The 21,931-nt window shown below is 44.9% G+C and overlaps 1 protein-coding gene across 1 annotated transcript in view; it reads right to left on the reverse strand.

Annotated features, from left to right (window-relative positions):
• LOC145346307 (dedicator of cytokinesis protein 2-like) overlaps nt 1–21,931 on the reverse strand; it is a 1,149,449-nt gene that overhangs the window by 67,398 nt on the left and 1,060,120 nt on the right. The window contains exons 38-39 of the mRNA XM_080193520.1: nt 20,974–21,087; nt 6,868–6,957 (exon numbers count right to left, since the gene is read on the reverse strand). Of these exons, the coding sequence (XP_080049646.1) occupies nt 6,868–6,957; nt 20,974–21,087 (204 nt within the window). The remainder of the gene's footprint in view (nt 1–6,867; nt 6,958–20,973; nt 21,088–21,931) is intronic.

The raw sequence follows: 21,931 nt of genomic DNA on the forward strand, positions 1-21,931 counted from the left end.
ATCTCCGTTATCAGCCTAGTGAAATTATAATTTGCAATTATAAGTGAGACAGGGCAAGCTGCCTAAAATGCAATGCCACATTCCAAAGTGAGGATAAAACCAAACAAATCAGCATAAGGGCGTGCAAAGCAAGAAAGAGAAAGATTTCCTATAATCCAGTCACTATTGGAACACATAACTGTCTAAGGAAGAGACATCAAAAATACAAAGAACTGGGCATGGAAATAAAGGCTGGCACAGACAGACACACCAACAACCTCTGTGAAATACACAATGGATGAAGTATTTCAGGACAAGACCACCCAGCCACTTGTGAAAGATTGCAAGTAGCAAAATCTTCTGCAGAGGAAGCAGGCTGAAGGTTGCTCTCTCTCTCCTCTTTTGGAATAAGTATGTCATCGAGTTCAAGACCTCAACTCTACCAGGAACCTCCCAGTGAATGAAAATCTTATAATAACTTCAATATGGCAAAATCTGATCATATCCAAAAGAAAAGAGCTAACCTAAATCAGTCATAGCATTTAAAATCTAAATCTCAAGACTGTCAAAAGACACATAGCGATACATGTTTTACATCTGTGTGTGTGTGTATGTATGCATATGTGTGTATATATATATGTGTGCATGTATATGTGTATATAACTATATATGTGTGCATGTATATGTGTATGTGTGTGTTTGTGCATATGTGTCTGCATGTCTATATGTATATGTGCGTGCATATGTGCATATATCGATATATATATGTGTGTGTATATGTATAAATGTGTGTGTGTGTCCATGTGTTGTGTGTGTGTGTCTGTGTGTGTACATATCTATGTGTGTGGTATGTATGTGTGTGTGTGTGTATGTGTATATGTGTGTTTCTCTTGGGATTCATGTTTCATAATTTGATCTTTCTTTGAACCAGATCTTATGTATTTGGCTTTTTATTGCTCACAGCTTAAATAGTTAAATACATTTTGATTTGGAAAATACATATCTTTGTGAAAATGTAAGTTAATCCTTCGCTGTGACGAATTGAGGAGGTTGGATAGAGATGAGGTTGGGGCGGGTTGGGCAGCTCACCCCTTCTCACCTGGTTGGAACAGGTTTGGTAATGGGTACGTGCTAAGAGGCTGTTTCCCCCGAAGTGGAGGGTCTAGAACAGGGTTATTGTCTCAGGATAAGTGGTTGACCATTTAAAACTGAGATGAGAAGAAATTTCTTCATTCAGAGGGTTGGTGGTCATTAAAGTTCTCTACCACAGCGGGACATTGATGCTGAGCTGTTGAGGCATATATCTGAGAATGAAATCGATAGAACTTTGGGCATTTAAGGAACTGAGTGATATGAGGATAAGATGAAAAGGGAAGTTGCTATGAGAATTCTGGCACAACCTCATTGACTGGCAGAGCAGGCTTGAGAGGCCTCCAGGCCTCTTATTTCTTCTTTTCTTATCTTCTTTTCCCAAATGAATTTAAAACAGGATAATCCAGTGAATAAGGCATTCAGACATAACGAGTCTCAAGCTTTGAGAAATCTGATTGCCGGGATCCAGGCAGTGTGTGTTGTCCAGGGGCTGTTGTTTGGATATTCATCACTGGATGAGTGGGTAATGACTGTATCTGCCTGAAGGAATGACTACGCAATCCCAGGGTGTGAGTGAACTAATCTTTGCCCATCAGGCAGCTTAAGTATAGAAACCCAGAAATGCATGCAGATCTTCAGATGTGGTCTCACCAATGTCCTGTACAACTTCCCCCAGCAAAACTTTTCTACTCATATCCAGTTCCTGTCGCAAAATGTATCCTGCCTTCACACTGTATGACTGTAACAATACATTGTGCACTCTCTCCATTCCTTCTCTATGTATGGTATGCTTTGTCTATATTAGCGTGTAAGAAATAATACTTTTCACTGGATAACAATACAAGTGACAACAAGAAATCAAAGCAAATCACTGGGAATTCTGCCCATCATGTTTGATTTCATTTATTATTGTCAAATGTATTAGTATACAGTGAAAAGTATTGCTTCGATACAAGTCAAACGGTCATAGAATCAAAGAGGTTCACTGCATGGAAACAGGCCCTTCGGCCCAACTTGTCCCTGCTGCTCTTTTTTTTTAAAACCCCTAAGCTAATCCCAATCACTCACATTTGGCCCATTTCTCTCTATGTCCATCCCGCTTAGAAAGGATAGCAGGACTAGAGGGTACAGCCTCAAGATAAGGGGTGGGGGGGGGTGGGGGGTGTAGTTTAGATCAGAGTTGAGGAGGAACTTCTTCACTCAAAGGGTGGTGAATCTCTGGAATTCTCTGCCCGTTGAGGTGGTGGGGGCTACCTTGCTAAATATATTTAAGTCACAGATAGATAGGTTTTTGGTAGGCAAGGGGATTAAGGGTTATGGGGAGAAAGCGGGAAAGTGGAACTGATCCACTTCAGATTAGCCATGATCTTATTGAATGGCGGGGTAGGCTCGAAGGGCTAGATGGCCTACTCCTGCTCCTATTTCTTATGTTCTTATGTTTTTATGGTACCCATGTAACTATCTAAATGCTTTTTAAAAGGTAAAATTGTACCCGCCTCTACTACTACCTCTGGCAGCTTGTTCCAGACACTCACCACCCTCTGTGTGAAAAAATTGCCCCTCTGGACACTTTTGTATCTCTCCCCTCTCATCTTAAACCTATGCCCTTAAGTTTTAGACTCCCCTACCTTTGGGAAAAGATATTGACTATCTACTTTGTCTATGCCCCTCATTATTTTATAGACTTTATAAGGTCACTCCTCAACCTCCTACGCTCCAGAGAGAAAAGTCCCAGTCTATTCAGCCTCTTCTTATAACTCAATCTATCAACTCCCAGTAGCATCCTAGTAAATCTTTTCTGCACGCTTTCTAGTCCAACAATATTCTTTCTATAATAGAGTGACCAGAATTGCACACAGTATTCCAAGTGTGGCTTTACCAATGTCTTGTGCAACTTTAACAGGATGTCCCAATTCCTGTATTCAATGTTCTGACCGATGAAACCAAGCATGCCGAATGCCTTCTTCACCACTCTGTCCACCTGTCACTCCACTTTCAAGGAGATATGAACATGTACCTCTGGATCTCTTTGTTCTGTAACTCTCCCCAGTGCCTTACCATTAACTGAGTAAGTCCTGCCCTGATTCAATCTACCAAAATGCATCACCTCACATTTATCTAAATTAAACTCCATCTGCCATGCGTCAGCCCACTGGCCCAATTGATCAAGATCTCGTTGCAGTTGGAGATAACTTTTTTTCGCTGTTCACTATGCCATCAATCTTGGAGTCATCTGCAAACTTACTAACCATGCCCCCTATATCCTCATCCAAATCATTAATATAAATGACAAATAACAGTGGGCCCAGCACTGATCCCTGAGGCACACCGCTGGTCACAGGCCTCCAATTTGAAAAACAACTCTCTATAACCACTCTCTAGATTCTGTCAAGAAGCCAATTTTGTATCCATTTAGATACCTCACCCTGGATGCCGTGAGATTTAACTTTATGCAACAGCCTATCATGTGGTACCTTGTCAAAGGCCTTACTAAACTCCATGTAGACAACATCAACTGCACTGTCCTCAACTACCTTCTTGGTTACCCCATCAGAAAACTCAATCAAATTTGTTAGACATGATTTCCCAGCCACAAAACCATGCTGACCGTCCCGAATCAGTCCTTGCATCTCTAAATGCTATAGATCCTGTCTCTCAAAATACTTTCCAACAATTTACCCACCACAGATGTGCGTCTCACTGGCCTGTAGTTCCCAGGCTTTTCCCTGCGGCCCTTTTTTAATCAAAGACACAACATTTACCACTTTCCAATCTTCAGGCACCTCACCCGTGACTATCAATGATTCAAATATCTCAGCTAGGCGACAAGAGGCAGCAAGTTTGCTGAGGAGGTTGTTTCACACTTTAAACATTCACGCTATTTCGTTCACATGTTTTTTGTAAGTCAGTATTAATAGGGTATCACCAAGATAAATGGAACGTTTAGATACATTGGGGGAGAATTTAGCATGGCCAGTTCACCCAACCAGCATGTCTTTAGGACTGTGAGAGGAAGCCAAAGCACTTGGAGGAAACCCACGCAGACATGGGGAGAATGTGCAGACTCCACACAGGCAGCCATCCAAGTCATGAATCAAACCTGGATCCCTAGCACGGTGCGGTAGCATTGTTAACCATTGTGCCACTGTGCAAAACCACAGCCCAGTTAGCTTTACATCTGTCATAGGGAAAATGTTTGAAGCAATTTTTAAAGAAGTTATAACAAGACACTTGAACAAGTTCAAGATAATCAGGCAAAGTCAACATGGATTCATGAAAGGGATATTATATTTAATCAAATTCTTGGAGTTCTTTGAGGAAGTAACATTGCTGTTGATGAAGGGGAACTGGTGGATGTACTGTACTTAGCTTTCTAGAAGACTTTGACAAGGTAAGCATGGTAGGTTTTTGCATAAGGTTAAATCCCATGGGATCCAGGGTGAGGTATCTAAATGGATACAAAATTTGCTTGATGACCGAAACCAGAGGGTGGGGGTAAAGGGTTGCTTTTCAAATTGGAGGCCTGTGACCAGTGGTGTGCCTCCGGAATCAGTGCTGGGTCCATTGATTTGATTTGATTCAATACTGTCACATGTATTAACATACAGTGAAAGGTATTGCTTCTTGCGCGCTATAGAGATAAAACATACTGTTCATAGAGAAGGAGACGAGAGGGTACAGAATGTAGCATGACATCATAGCTAGGATGTTGAGAAAGATTAACTGAATGCAGGGTAAGTCCATTCCTGAAAAGGTGGTGGGAACAGTCTGTTGCCAAAATCTTGCTGCCATTCGCACTGGCTGGATCTTATGGTCCTACAGATGGCGCACAACCCCCCAGCAGGTTTCTGGGTGGTGAGAGGTGCATTCAAAGGGAAGCCTCATTGACCACAGCGGGACCATAAGATCCCACCATCAGCAAGCAGCGCATCACCCCCCCCCTCCCCCTCTCCTCCCTCCCCCCCACCCTCCCATTGACTCCCACCCATCGCAGTGAAACACACCACAGAGGAGAAAAATCCTGTCCTCTGAATATTTTTAAGGCAGAGGTGAATAGATTCTCGGTAAACAAGGGGTTGATAGGTTACCAAGAGGGTGAGGTGGAGACTGGGATGGAGCTGGATGCTGAATTGGGCTTAATATGATAAGTTCATGTGATAAGATATAGGAGCAGAATTAGGCCATTTGGCCCATCAAGCCCGCTCTTGCCATTCGATCATGGCTGATATGCTCCTCATCCTCATTTTCCTGTCCTTTCACCACAACCCTTCAACACATTAACAATTAAAAATCTGCCTAACTCCTCCTTAAATTTACTCACTGCCTCAGCATCCACTGCACTTTAGAGTAGCAAATTTACTAACAGATTTACTAACCTTTGGCAAAAGTAGTTTCTCCTCAACTCTGTTTTAAATTTGCTACCCCTTATCCCAAGACTATGATCTCCCGTTCTAGAATGCTCCACAAGGGGAAGCATCCGCGCCACGTCTACTTTACCCATATCTTTTATCATTTTATATACTTCAATTTGATCTTCCCTCATTCTTCCACATTCCAGAGAGTATAGGCCTAATCTGTACAATCTGTCTTCATATGACAAGCCCCTCATCTCTGGAATCAATTTTGCATCAGTCCTGCTGAGTGCAAGATGAAAAGCTTTGACAACATGTTTCCTTTATCAGCAATGCTCAAGTTCTTTACTACTAATTGGCTATTAACATAGGTTTAGCATGATTCAAAAACCAGAGTGGAAGTGTCAAGCTGAGAGAGGGAAGGGTAAGGGAGATGTGCGGAGGATGTTTTTTTGTTCACACAGGGAGTGTTGGGTGCCTGGAAGGTGCTGCCAGAGGAGGTGGTGGAAGCAGGCACATTCGCAACATTTAACAGGCATCTGGATGGGTACATAAATAAGGAGAGAACAGAGGGATAAGGACCGAGTAAGGGCAGAAGGTCTTTTTTAGTTCAGTTGGACATAATGAGCGGCACAGTGATTAGCACCGTTGCCTCACAGCGCCAGGGACCTGGGTTCAATTCCCGGCATGGGTGACTGTGCAGAGTTTCCCTGTGTCTGCCTGGGTTTCCTCCGAGTGCTCCAGTTTCCTCCCACAGTCCAAAGATGGGCAGGTTAGCTGGATTGGCCTGCAAAATTGCCTTTAGTATCAGGGGAACTAGCTGGGATAAATGCATGGGGTTATGGGGATAGGCCGCAGGCAGGATTGTGGTTGGTGCAGACTCGATGGGCCGAGTGGCTTCCTTCTTGCACTGTAGGGAGTCTATGATACAATGGCACAGGCTTGGTGGGGGGTGGGGGTGGGGGGGTTGAGGGGGGGGGGGGGGTGGGGGGGGGGGGGTTGGCGGTGGCAAAGGACCTGTTCTTGTGCTGTACTTTTCCTTGTTCTGCGTTCAAGCGTATCTTGTCTACAAATCCTTTCGCTGTGAAGCTGTCTGGGGAGAACGGTGGGGAGAAAACACAAATGGAGCGGCTGGAATGAGCAGAGTAAATGTCTGTCCCGGATCGGAAAACTCCACGCCTGAGGCCGACACGAGAAAAGACACGTCGATTAATATTGAGACAGCATTGAGCTGTTCCTGAGGAAAGGTCTCAGAGCCTAATCACTTCCGCCATTAACCTTTCAACTCCTTCCCGGGCCTGCCATCACTCATGCCCTATCAGTCATTGTCCTCTGGGCTCGGCAGGACGCAGCGCAGTGTTAAAGTCAAAGCTCCTAGCGGGAAATGGGCATCGTCAATCACCATTAGCTTATCATAATCAATGCAAGCTCACATTACACTCACCAGGGTCTCACTCAGTAGTTCATAATCAAAGACCTCCATCTCGTACTGCTCTGCCAGCTCCTTGCAGAGATGAATGGCTTCTTCCCACATCTGTTCACAGAAAGCAGCAAATAATTAGTGACACGTTGAACTGATTTGTCTGTGCTACTTCTTATAATGTCAGTGTAATTTCTTCTTTCCAAGCCGCGCTGCTTGCCAGCTCCACACCCTCCCTTCCTTTGACAGTAACAGCACAGTTACATTAGGGACAGGAGGAGGCGGCTCAGCTCCTCGGGCCAGCTCCGTCCTTCAACTAAGATGCGACCTCCACTTTACCACAACAGGATGGCTACAGCACGGAAGGACGCCATCCCGCCCATTGAGTCCGCGCTGGCTCACTGCAGAAGCAATTTAGCTACTCACCACACCGTCCCCACTCCCCCCCCACACCCCTCCCCCCATTCCTCACCCATTTCTCCAATAGCCCTGCCAATTATTCAGGTGGCACGGTGGTTAGCATTGCTGCCTCACCGTGCCAGGGACCCAGTTCGATTCCCAGTGTGGAATCGAACTGGGTCTGTGTGGAACTTGCACGCTCTCCCCGTGTCTGCGTGGGTTCCCTTGGAGTGCTCCGGTTTCCTCCCACAGTCTGAAAGATGTGCAGGTTAGGTGCACTGCATTGGCCGTGCTAACTTCTCCCTCAGTGTACCCAAACAGGTGCTGGAATGTGGGGACTAGGGGCTTTTCACAGTGACTTCATTGCAGTGTTAATGTAGGCCTACTTGTGACAATAAATAAACTTTAAACTTTTTTTATTCCACCTTCAGATGCTGTCCAATTCCCTTTTGAAAGCTATATAGGGACATGGGAACAGGAGTAGGCCATTCAGCCCCTGAAGCCCACTCTGCCATTTAATAATATCATGGCTGATCTATGGCCTAACTCCACATACCTGCTCAAGGCCAATATCCCTTGATATACCTGCTCAATAAAATGTCCATCTTAGACTTAAACAGTTGAAGCAGCATCCACTGCCATTTGAGGAACCTCCACCACTCTCTGTGTGTAGAAGTGTTTTCTAACATCTCTCCTGAACGGCTTGGCCCTAATGTTTGGATTGTTGTCCCTGGTTCTGGAGCCTTCAACTCATGGAAACAGTTTATCATTATCCACCCTGCCCTTCCGTGAAAATCCTCTGTACGCTTCTATTCGATCACTCCTCAACCTTCTGAATGAGAAGATAAAGGCCTAATTCGTCAAATCTCCCCTCGTGAATGCCTGAAGTTCAGCTATCATTCTTGTAAACTTGATTTGAACTCCCTCCAGGGTCAAAACAACCTTCCTAAGGTGTGGTGCGCGTACCTGCAAGTGGGACCCAACTCGGGTTTTCTACAACTGCAGCATAACGTCTGCATCCTTCATCTGTGTGAACGAGGGTGTGAAACTGGTCACAGTTTGAGGATAAGGGACCAAAGTTTTTAGAACTGAGGTGAGGAGAAATTTCTTCACCCGGAAGGTGGTGAATGTGTGAAATTCACCACCACAGAATGTATTTGAGGACAAAACGTTATCTGATTTTAAGAAGAAATTAGATCTCGCTCTTGGGGCTAAAGGGGTCAAGGGATATGGGTGGAAGGGGGGGATCAGGATATTGATTCTGCCAACGGGGAGTCTCTCACTGTCTTCTCCATCTCCAACTCTCTTGAGTTTAAACACCTGTAAATCTCCTCTCAACCTGACCTATCTTTGATCCTTCTCCCTTGATATCCTGACAACAGTCTATCCACCCCAGTTTTGCAAGCTTCATTTGACCCCCCCAGCATCTAGAGCTTAAGCAGGGTGGGGTGGGGAAGAGAGTTTCAGACTTTCGCCAACCATTTGTGTGAAAAAAAAATACACCTCCTGATTTTGCCCTTAATGGTCTCGCTCCATAGCCTTTGTGACGGGCTAAATTAATAAGAAACACCATTGATCTGGTCACCACACTACCAGAAGGATGTGGAGAGGGGACAGAAAAGATTTACCAGGATGCTGTCTGGTTTGGAGGGTATTAGCTACGAGGAGAAATTGAACAAACTTGGTTTGCTTTTACTTGAACATTGAAGGCTGAGGAGTGATTTGATAGGAGTTTAGAAAATTATGAGAGGCATGGCGAGAATGGATAGTGGGAGTCCTTTTCCCCTGGTAGAATTGTCAATTACGAGGGGGACATAGAATCATAGAAAAAATCATGGAAACCCAACAGTGCAGAAGGAGGCCATTCGGCCCATTGAGTCATCACCGAGAACAATCTCACCCCAGGCCCTATCCCCACAACCCCAGACATCTACCCCACTAATCCCTCGAACCTGCACATCCCGGGACACTGAGGGGCAATTTAGCATGGCCAAGCAACCTAACCCGCACATCTTAGGTTTAATGTAAAAGGAGGAAAGGAGATGTGAAAGGCAGGTATTTAACACAGAGGGTGGTAAGTGCTTGAAATGCGCTGCCAGAGGCGGTAGAAGCAGATACAACAGCAACACTTGAGAGGCATCTTGACAAATACATGAATAGGCAGGGAATAGAGGGGTATGGACCGTGTAGAGGTAAAAGGTCTTTACTTTAGAAAGGCATCATGTGTTGGCACAGGCTTGGTGGGCCAAAGGGCATGTTCCTGTGCTGTATTGTTCTTTGATCTTTGATCTCCTATCCGATGCGCCTTAAAGCCAGCAGGAGATTTAACATGGGAGATTACAGTTGAATATTTTTTCTCTCAGTATCCATTCAAGTGAACATCTAGCAGGAGATGCTAGTAATATTAAAGAACAAAAAAACCATTGTCCCTGAATCCAAGGTCATGGACAATAAAATTCTACACACTATGAGATCTATAAAGACTGTAGTGGTTGAACGTGGGCGGCATGGTGGCACAGTGGTTAGCTGTGTCTGGATATCAAGTGACAATGTCTGGATATTGAGTGATATTGGATTTTGGGTGACAGTGTCTACACATCGAGTGAAAGCTTCTGATTATTGGGTAACAGTGGGTATATTGAGTGACAGTGTCTGGTTATCGTGTGTCACTGGGTATCGATTGACAGTGTTAGATATCAAGTGGCAGTGTCTGTGTATCAAATGAAAGTATCTGGTTATCGGGTAGCAGTGGATGTCGGGGATTTTCTCATTAACTTCATTGCAGTGTTAATGTAAGCATACTTGTAACACTAATAAACAAACCTAAACTCTAAACCTGACGTGTATCGAGTGACAGTGTTTATTGAGTGAAAGTGTTTATCGAGTGACAGTGTGTATTGAATGACAGTGTGTATCGAGTGACTGTGCATTGAGTGACAGTGCGTATCGAGTGACAGTGTGTATCGAGTGACAGTGTCCATTGAATGACAGTTTGTATCGAGTAACAGTGTGTATTGAGTGACAGTGTATCGAGTGACAGTATGTATCGAGTGACAGTGTGTTTCAAGTGACAGCGTCCATTGAATGACAGTGTGTATCGAGTGACTGTGGGCACTGAGTAACAATGTGTATCAAGTGACAGTGTGTATCGAGTGACAGTGTCCATTGAACGACAGTGTGTATCGAGTGACTTTGGGCACTGAGTAACAATGTGTATCAAGTGACAGTGTCTTTGTTTCTTTCACTAATAATAATGAATAACTTCCCTCAACATCTAATTAAAGCAGTATCTGGTATTGAATGCAACTAACTCAGCAGAGATTTAGCACCTCTCTTCTCTGTACAGGAAATAAGGAAGTATTGTGTGATCTTTGACAGGTTGAGTGAATTCTACTTCACGGATATCAATGGGAGCTGGTTTATCCACCACGACTCATGCTGGGATGAATCGGACCAATTTAAATCCACGGCTTGATATGGTGACAACACTTCACTTCAGGGCTCTTATGTTAGCTTTCCCAGTATCTTTTTCAAACATCTACAGCTGCAGATATCCAGTTATTTTTTAATTAGATGTTACTTCCGATATTTCCTATCCCTTTGTCTGAAGGCCACACGTTGTTCCATGTCCATTCATTGCTATAACCTGCTCCACCTCTCCAAGATCTCTCTGCTCCTCCAATTTTGGACTTTTGCACCTGATTGAATTTAATCACCCTGGTATTGTGTGTTGTGGCGTCAACTGCCCAGACCCTAACCTCCAGAATCCTCTGTGCATCTCTACTATCCTTTCCTCCTTTAAGCTGCTTCTTTAAGCCGAGTTTTTTTGACCATGCTTTAGGCCACTCGTCTAAAGATCTGCTTCAGTGTCAAACTTTGTCCACAAACACACTCCTCATCCACCTCAAGGCCTTTTGTTTTAATTCATTCATGGGACATGGCTGTCACTGGCTGGCCAGCATTTATTGCCCATCCCTAGTTGCAGGAGGGCAGCTGAAAGTCAGCCACATTACTGTGGCTCTGGACCATGTAACTGGCAGGCTCTGAGCCCTACCACCATTTTAGTAAATCTCCACATTCCCTCCAAGGTTATCCTTCCCAAAGTGTGGTGTCCAGAATTGGACACAACACTCCAGCAAGTAACATTCATGCCACACAATTACTAGGCAATGGGTATTTCCAACAAGAGGGAATCCAATAATTTCCCTTGACATACTATCACTGAATCCCTCCCATTATCACACGAACATAAGAAATAGGAGCAGGAGTAGGCCATCTAGCCCTTCGAGCCTGCCCCGCCATTCAATAAGATCATGGCTGATCTGAAGTGGATCAGTTCCACTTTCCCGCTTTTTCCCCATAACCCTTAATTCCCTTGTCTATCAGAAACCTATGTACCCGTGACTTAAATATATTCAGCGAGGTAGCCTCCACCACTTCAACGGGCAGAGATTTCCAGAGATTCACCATCCTTTGAGTGAAGAAGTTCCTCCTCAACTCCGTTCTAAACTGCACCCCCCCCCCCCGCGCCCCCCCATCTTGAGGTTGTGCCCTCTAATCCTGCTATCCTTTCTAAGCGGTAAGAATCTGTATACCTCTCCCCTATCCATCCCCTTCATTATCTTATACGTCTCTATAAGATCCCCCCTCAGCCTTCTCAACTCCAACGAGTACAGACCCAGTCTATTTAGTCTCTCTTCATAGTCCAACCCCCTCATCTCCGGTATCAGCCTAGTGAACATCATCTGCACTCCCTCCAAGGCCAATATATCCTTCCGCAAGTGCGGTGACCAAAACTGCAGACAGTACTCCAGCTGTGGCCTCACCAGTGCCCTGCACAGTTGCAGCAAGACCTCCCTGCTTTTATATTCTATCCCCCTCGCTATAAAGGCCAACATTCCATTCGCTTTCTTGATCACCTGCTGTACCTGCAGACTGGGTTTTTGTGACTCGTGCATTCGTGCGACTCTATCAACATCCTGGAGTTAACGTTCACCGGAAGTGGAACCTGATCTGCCGTACAAACACTGTGGCTTCAAGAACAGGTCAAAGGCTAGGATTCCTGCAGCAAATAATTCATCTCCTGACTCTCCAAAGCCTATCCACCATCTACAAGGCATAAGTCAGGAGTGCGATGGAATATTCCCCACTTGCCTGGATGAATGCAGCTCCAACAACACTCAAGAGGCTTGACACCATCCAGGACAAGGCATCCCGTCCACCATCTTAAACTTTCACTCCCTCTACCATAGATGCACAGTTGCAGCAGTGTGCACCATCTACAAGATGCACTGCAGGAACTCACCAAAATTTCTTAGGCAGCACCCCCCAAATCTTCACACTCTAGGACGAGGGCAGCAGATACCAGGGAACACCACCATCTGCAAGTTCCCCTCCAAGTCACTCACCATCCTCACTATATCGTCATTCATTTACTATCGCAGTGTCAAAATCCTGACCTCCTTCCCTAACAGAATTGCGATTGTACCTACACCACATGGACTACAGTGGTTTGAGGAGTCAGCTCACTACCATCTACTCAAGGGACAATTAGGAATGGACAATAAATGCTGGTTTAGCCAGTGACACACCCAACTCCCATGAATAAATAAAGAAGCCACAACCTAACTGAAGATTTATAAAGGTTTAGCATAACTTCCTTGCTTTTGTGTTTCATGCCTCCGTTAAGAATCATAGAACCCTACAGTGCAGAAAGAGGCCCTTCGGCCCATCGAGTCTGCACCGAACACAATCCCACCCAGGCCCTACCCCCATATCCCGACATATTATACCCACTAATCCCTCTAACCTACACATTCCTGAACACTGAGGGGCAATTTCTTTGCATGACCAATCAACCTAACCCACACATCTTTGGACTGTGGGAGGAAACCGGAGTACCCAGAGGTAACACACGCAGACATGAGGAGAATGTGCAAACTCCACACAGACAGTGACCCGAGCGAGGAATCAAACCCAGGACCCTGGAGCTATGAAGCAGCAGTGCTAACCCACTGTGCTACTGTGCCACCCATAAGAGCAAGGAGCACGGATTCTGTGCATTTTTTTTAAACAGCCTTCTCAACTTATGCATCCACCTTGAAATTTTGTGCTCCTATGCCTCTAATTCTTTATGTTTCTGCACATAATTTTAAATTATATTGTTTTGTTGATATTGCTTCTCTCGGCCTCCTAACCAAAACGCATAATTTCACATTTCTCTGCGTTAATCTTTTGCACATCTTCCCAAATGTTGCAACAGTGACTGCATTTCAGGAAAGCTGTAAAGCCGTTTGAAATGTCAGTGGTCTTGATAATCCACTGTCAAAATGCACATCCTCATTTTTGAATGTTGTCCGTACAAAACTAAATCATCGGCATGTGGTAATTCAATAAAGTTTAGCGTAATTACCATGAAGAACGAACACATCTTCAATCTTCAGAGAAGCCATAACACTCTAATAATTAATTAACAAAATCGGGCAAACATAGACTTCTCGCCAGTTTATAAATATTTGATTTAATCACTTGTCATGCTCTATTAAATTGTAATAAACAGCCCATAAAACATTTAAGAATGGGCTGCTCTGACATTGTATCACAGCCGTGAAGGCTGCATTTTCTCCTCTGTCTCTCCACGGTCTGTCTAATTCCGATTATTATCATCAGGCAGTAAGGACCACCACCAAATGCTCGGTCTCATCAGCGAGGGTCCTATTCACAATGAGATGCAAAATCTGATCAGGATGATTCAGTACCCAAGCATGTGAAGAGGGCCTGTAGCTAGTGAACACCTTGTCGCTGGGAGCGTACGGCTTTGAAAGAATCCATCTAATCTATCTGGGCACTGCACCAGGGAATCTCTATCCAAAATATGTTTTTAGAAGCAGGATAAAGGTTGACAGGTCCTTTTCATTTTTCATGAGGGACTTCAGTGCTATGTGGGGAGGCTTGAGGAGTTGGCATTATCACCTTTAGGAGTAGAAAATGTCAACTTACTGGAGGTTTTCAAAATTGATGGAGGGTATTGATCATGTAATTGAGGAGAAACTGAACCCACCATCAAGGGAGTTGGAGGAGAAAATGTAGATTTAAGTTAAACAGCAAAATAGATATTCCTATCATCTATTAAGTTGATCTTGTTCTACATCCTATCTGCAATTGCAACATTACATTCTGCACCCTGTCCTTTCTTCCTCCACTATGTACTCATAGAATCATAGGATTCCTACAGTGCAGACGGAGGCCATTCAGCCCATTGAGTCTACACCAAGCACAATCCCACCCAGGCCCTATCCCCATGCATTTACCAAAATTAGTCTCCCTGACAGTAGAGGCAATTTAACATGGCCAACCCACCTGACCCACACATCTTTGGGCTGTGGGAGCAAACCGGAGCACCTGAAGGAAACCCACGCAAACACTGGGAGAATGTGCAAACTTCACACAGACAGTGACTGACGCAAGCCGAGAATTGAACCCTGCGCTGTAAGGCAGCAGTGTTAACACTGTGCCACCATGCCTTACTGTACTCTATGAAGAGTGTTGCCAGAATTTTACCTCCCCACCCACCATGGAATCGGTTGAGGGGCAGAGGACGGAAATGTCCGTTGACTTCGAGCAGGAATTTCCAGGCTTGCCCGAGCGAGGCTGCAAAATCTCGGTCTTCTATTCAGGCTTTAATAGCGTGCAAGAAACAATGCTTTTCACTATATCCCAATACATGTGACAATAATAAACTAAATCAAATTAAAAAGTTCTAGAGGAGAAGATTGTTTTACGCAGCAAGTTATTGTGATCAGGAATACACTGACTGACAGGGTGATGGAAGCAGCTTCAATAGTAACCTTTAAAAAAAGAAAGACTTGCATTTATATAACACCTTTCACAACCTCAAGGCATCTCAAACACTTTACAGTGAATAAATTATGCTTTTAAATCATAGCTACTGTTGTAATGGAAGAAACATGTCAGACAATCTGTGCGTAGCAAGCTCCAGCAAACTGCAATGTTGCACCATGGGCGGCACTGCGGTTAACACTACAACCTCACAGCACCATGGACCCAAGTTCAATTCTGGCCTTGGGGTGGTGTGGGTTTCCTCTTGGGTGCTCTGGTTTCCTCCCACAGTCTAAAGATATGTGGCTTAGGTTGATTGACCATGCTAAATGTGTCGGGGGATTAGTAGGATAGATATGTGGAGTTACGGGAATAAGGTTTGGATGGGATTGTGATTGGTGCAGACTCGATGGGTGGAATGGCCTCCTTCTGCACTGTAGGGATTCTATGATGACTCACCAGATTATCTGTTTTTTCCTTAATGTTGAGTGTGGGATAAAATTGACAAGAAGAGTATTTATGTATAGACTTGAGAGGGTAAAAAATGAAAGGACTATGGGGAAAGGGTGGAACTAACTGTATAGTTAGTTTAGTGAGGGAGCACATGCATGATGGGCCGAACGGCTTCTTTCAGGTCTTTGTGCTTCAGTGATTCTATGACAGTAGACAAAACACACGAGGACAAGGTTTGCCTTGTTCTGCTTCTCCCTTTGTGGACCACTGGGTTTTTGAGGTTGATTGTTACAGAATACTCAGCGTGTTGGAGTGCCAGGTTGTAATAATGGAGACTAGAAGGATCGGAGATATTCACTCAGCCTGAAAGTATGTTGAGCATGTCAGACCAGAGCAAAATCAAGAAATACCTTGGCCTCCAATGCAAGCATATCCTTTCTTAAATGTGGAGACCAAAACTGCACACAGTAGGGTGGCACAGTGGCACAATGGTTAGCACTGCTGTCTCACAGCGCCAGGGACCCGGATTCAATTCCAGCCTTGGGTGACTGTGTGGAGTTTGCACATTCCCCCCATGTCTGCATGGGTTTCCTCCGGGTGCTCCGGTTTCCTCCCACACTCCAAAGATGTGCAGCTTCGGTGAATTGGCCATGCTAAATTGCCAAGGGGATTGTCAGGGGGATTAGCCGGGGTAATTAACGAGGAAAAGGGCCCTGGGTGGGATTGTTGTCGGTGCAGACTCGATGGGCTCTTTCTGCACTGTAGGGATTTTATGATTCCAGATGTGGGGCGGCATTGTCCCTTCCTGCCCGCCACGGGAATCATAGCGGGCGGTGGTGGGTATACAAAGGTTCGTTGACCTTGGGCAGGATTTTTTGGTCTTGGTGAGTGCAGCAGGAAAGCCCCGCCTGTGGTCTCACTAAAACTCTGCACAACTGAAACAGGGCCTCCTTATTATTGCAATGGCTTGCTGCACCTGTACGCTAACTTTCTGCATTCTTTGTGCAAGCCTTCTCAAATATCAACAAGGTTCACATCTTTTTTAAGAGAATTCTGTTTTTCTACTCTTACAACCAAAGTGAATAACTTTTCACTTCATTGCATTGTATTCCATTTGCCGCCTTGTTGCTCACTTGCTTGAGCTGTCTGTATCTCTCTGCAGCCTCCCTGTGCCTTCCCCATGGCTGACCTTTCCACCTAGCTTTGTATCATCAACAAACCTAAATATATCACTCTCTGTTTCCTCATCTGAGTCATTGGTGTAGATTGTAAATAGCTGAGGTCCTTGCAGCACTCCACTATTCACTGCCTGCCAACTGCTGCCTCACAGCACCAGAGACCCAGGTTCAATTCCGGCCTTGGGTCACTGTCTGGGTGAAGTTTGCATGTTCTCCCCGTGTCTGCATGGATTTCCACTGGGTGCTCAGGTTTCCTCCCATCATTTAAACATGTGCAGGTTGGGTGGATTAGCCATGGTAAGTTAAGACCATCAGACGTGGGAGCAGAATTAGGCCACTCGGCCCACCGAGTCTGCTCTGCCATTCAATCATGACTGATATTTTTCTCACCCCCCCACCCTCCTGCCTTTTCCCCGTAACCCCTGATCCCTTTATTAATCAAGAACCCATCTATCTCTGTTTTAAGAACACTCGATGATCTGGCCTTCACAGCCTTCTGCAGCAGAGGGTTCCTCAAATTCACCACTCTCTGGCTGAAGAAATTCCACCTCATCTCTATTTTCAAGGATTGTTTCTTTAGTCTGAGGTTGTGCCCTCTGGTTCTAGTCTTTCCTACTAGTGTAAACATCTTCTCCATGTCCATTTTATCCAGGCCTTGCTGTATCCTGCAAGTTTTCATAAGATCCCCCCTCATCCTTTTAAACTCCAATGAGTACAGACCCAGAGTCCTCAACCGTTCCTCATCTGACAAGCTCTTTATTCCAGGGATAATTCTTGTGAACCTCCTCTGAACGCTTTCCAAGGCCAGCACATCCTTCTTTAGATGTGGGGTCCAAAACTGGTCACAATACTCCAAATGGGTTCTGGCCAAAGTCTTATACAGCCTCAGAAGTACATCCCTGCTCTTGAATTCTAACTATTAGGTTAACTCTTAAGTGTGTAGATTGTGTAGATTGGGGGGATTAGTGGGATAAATGTGTGGGGTTACAGGGAGAGGGCAGAGGTGGTCCTAGATATAATGGTCTGTCGGACAGTTGGTGCCAATATGATAGGCCGCCATAAGCCTCCTTCTCATGGCGGCATGGTGACATAGTAGTTAGCACTGCTGTCGCACAGCATCAGGGACCTGGGTTTGATCCCTAGCTTGGGTCACGATCTGTGCAGAGCCTACATGTTCTCCCCATGTCTGCATAAATTTCATCCCACAGTCCAAAAGATGTGCTGGTTAAGTCCATTGGCCATGCTAAAATCTCCCTCAGTGTACTCAAACAGGCATCAAAGTGTGTCGACTCGGGGATTTTGACAGTAACTTCATTACAGTGTTAACATAAGCCTGATTGTGACAATAATACACTTACAAAAAACTTCTTTCTATCCATCAACCTATTTTCTATTCATGCTAATATTCATGCACCCATACTTTTTGTATTAATCTCAGCAAGTGTCTTTTGGAAATCCATATATACCGAAAGTGAAGGTGTCAATTGCAAGGAAACAAGAGATTTTTTTATTCATTCGTGGGCCATGGATGTTGCTGGCTGGACCTTGCTAGACCATTTCAGTTGAGAACCAACCATATTGTTGTGGCTCTGGATCACATGTAAGCCAGACCAGGTAAAGACATTAGTGAAGCAAATGAGTTTTTCCGACAATCGACTATGGTTTCATCAGTAAATTCTTAATTCCAGATTTTTTTTATAGAATTCAAATTCTTCCATGGTGGAAGAATGTACAGACTCTGCACAGACAGTGGCCCAAGCCAGGAATTGGAGTTAGGTCCCTGGCACTGTGAGGGACACTGCTAGCCAGTGTGCCTCTGTGACCCCAGAGCCACAGCAATGTGGTTGACTCTCAATTGCCTTCGGGCAATGAGAGATGGGCAATAAATGAAGGCTCAGCAACAATGACATGTCCCACAAATTAATTTTTAAGAAATGGTAAGAGCAGTCCCACTCAGCTGGACGACAGTGAGAGAGGTGTTGGAGGAGGATGGTGGGTCAACTCTACCTGTGGCTGCAACCAAACTGGACGAGATCAGGAAAGTGACCGAGAATGACGGACGCCACCTTGAGAAAACTGCAGTGAATTGTGTACAATGCAGTAAATTGTATATAGTGGCTGGCTCACATATCGGAGTAGAGCCCCTTCTGCTATACAAGAGTACCGGAGCTTTTGTGAAGAACTTCACGTAGCTGAGGGGATACTTCTTAAGGGAGAAAAGATAATTCTTGCAACACTGAGGCTGGAAATGCTGTCACGCGTAAGTGAAAGTCATCTCGGCACAGGAACACGGAGGAGAAGAGCTCGAAGTATACTGTGTTGACCTGGACTGGGAGCACAAGTGGGGGAAATGGAGAATATGTGCGCAGTGTGCCAAGTGGGGAAGACTCAGGAGGGAAAGCTTGCCTTTTTTTACACTCAAGTAGGATGCCATTTATTTCAGCACAATTACCTTCATCCTCCCACCAGTTTTAAACGTCCCCAAAGCAAACATTCTGTTCCTCTGCTTCCGACGCAGCATATGCATCTTGAACCTATATTTAGCTGCTCCTCCAAGGAGACATCCCAAACCTAAATATAGCAATTTAATAGCTCGAACACGGAGCTCTTAGGGCAAGATCATGTTCGGGCCATTTCTTTCGAGACGGACTCTTACCTTACCCCTAGCCATTATTAATACCAGGATGTTATGGGTATTGTTCAGCAACTCTTTTTTTCCGTCTGCAACATACACCTCTCCTTAGGTTACATTTAGAAATAGAATCATAGAATCCTAACAGTGTTAAGGGAGGCCATTTGGTCAACACAGTGTACCTCGAGCTCTTCTCCTGCATGTTCCTGTGCCGAGATGACTTTCACGTATGTGTGGCAGCATTTCCATCCTCAGTCTTGCATTAATTATCTTCCCCTCAGCTCCATAAACTTCTTCACAAAAGCTCCGGTACTCTTGTGTAGCAGAAGGGGCTCTACTCTGATATGTGAGCCAGCCACTATATACAATTTACTGCATTATACACAATTCGCTGCAGTTTTCTCAAGGTGGTGTCATTCTTGGTCACTTTCCTGATCTCATCCAGTTTGGTTGCAGCCACAGATAGAGTTGATCAGACCATCCTCCTCCAACACCTCTCTCACTGTGGTCCAGCTGAGAGGGACCACTCTAACCCTTTTTTAAAATTAATTTGTGGGACATGTCATTGTTGCCTCGCCTTCATTTATTGCCCATCTCTCATTGCCTGAGGGCAGTTGGGAGTCAACCATATTGCTGTGGCCTCTGGAGTCACTGTGGCACACTGGTTAGCAGTGTCCCTCACAGCTCCAGGAACCTAACTCCAATTCCTGGCTTGGGCCACTGTGTGTACAGAGCCTGCACTGACAACAACCCCACCCAGGCCCTATGCCTGTAATTTCATGTATTTACCCTACTAAGCCCCCTGACACTAGGGGCAATTGAGAACAACCAATCCATCTAACTGGCACATCTTTGGAGTGTGGGAGGAAACCAAGCACCTCAGAGGAAACCCACACAGACACAAGGAGAACGTGCAGACTCCGCACAGACAGATGACCCGAGACCAGAACCCGGGCCTCTGGCGTTGTGAGGCAGCAGTGCTAACCACCATGCCACTGTTACTGGTTAATTTGTCCATTATTTACAGAGGACAAACAGAGCAAATGGCAAATTACACATCTAAGCCAGCGGGAACTCAGCATTTTCTGTGCCGGTAACTCTTTTCTGATTCAGAGCCAAATCAAAGTATTTTGTGATGTACAGATGGAAGGAAATCTGCCCACATTAATGTATGTGAATCAAAGCAGGGGAGATCACTTTGAGGTCCTGGCCTATCCTTCAATCTATAAAACCCTAGCTATCACTTTAACACTACATTCTGTAGTGTTTCCTTTCCTTCTCTATGAATGGTATGTTTTGTAAATTCAGCATGCAAGAAATAATACTTTTCACTGCATACTGATACATGGGACAATAATAAGTCAAGTCAAAATATCACTAAATTGGATTTTTTGGTCATGATCTCCTTGTTGCGAATGGGAGCTTGCTGCCACACATCCTACATTACACCAATGGCAATTTTTCATTGGCTGTGCAATAGATTGGAGGTTTCTGAGGTTAGGAAAGGTGCTATCAAAATGCAAATTTCTTTGTTCTTCTGTAATCAGCAACTGGAGAAAACTGTACTCCAGAGACGTGGGGTTACTGGGAGCTCGCGGGGAGAAGGTGATGCCCTTTGGCAGGTCTTACCTTGCCCTTGTCGAAGTACTCGATGATTTTATTGTAGAGGCTTTCCTTCAGTTGCCGCTGCGTTTGGAAACCCTGGAAATCCTGGATGTGCGAGGCGAATTGGTCATCAGTCCACTGTGTCGCAATGCAAAGAGAAGCACAGAGTGAATGAATGAATGAATGAAACTTACAAGATACTGTGAAGTCTGGATAGAGTGGACCTGGAGAAGATGTTTCCACTAGTAGGAAAAACGAGAACCAGAGGGCACAACCTCAGGGTAAAGGGGTGATCCTATAAATCAGAGATGAGAAGGAATTTCTTCAGCCAGTGAGTGGTGAATCTATGGAAGGCTGTGGAGGCCAGTTATTGAGTGTCTTTAAGACAGAGATAGATAGGTTCTTGATTAATAAGGGGATCAGGAGTTATGGGGAAAAGGCAGGAGAATGGGGATGAGAAAACTATCAGTCATGATTGAATGGCAGAGCAGACTCAATGGGCCGAGTGTGATGGTCTTATAATGGATGTATAATTTTGAATTGGTGTTGCTTTGTTCTGTTTGATCCTGAACAAGAGGCCTGCTCTACAAACCTCCCCAGCAAAACCCATGGTCCTCTGCATATCTCAGCTTTAGAGCTAAACTGGATTATTACATTCAACTGCGGGTGTCGCAGCTCAGGCAGGAAATATTGGTCCTGGAGTTGGGTAAAGCATATTTTTACCACAATGACACCAGGGATGGGATTTTCTGGCCACGGTCATCTCAAAATCGGAAAATCCCACTTGAGATCAAGGGACATTTGTATGGTCCGTACCCGTGCCCGCCACAATTCCCCTGGCAGGCGGGATGGGAAATTTCCACCCCAGGATTTCAAGGACTAAATTTTGAGAGTAAATTGCAGAGTTTGGCTTGTATTCACTTGCTTTCAAAATAGCCCAGTGTGATCTATTTATAAGGCATTTATTGATGCGATTGTGTAG

Source organism: Carcharhinus amblyrhynchos, chromosome 1, assembly GCF_965287045.1.
Source record: "Carcharhinus amblyrhynchos chromosome 1, sCarAmb.v2.hapA, whole genome shotgun sequence".
NCBI classification, from domain to species: domain Eukaryota; kingdom Metazoa; phylum Chordata; class Chondrichthyes; order Carcharhiniformes; family Carcharhinidae; genus Carcharhinus; species Carcharhinus amblyrhynchos.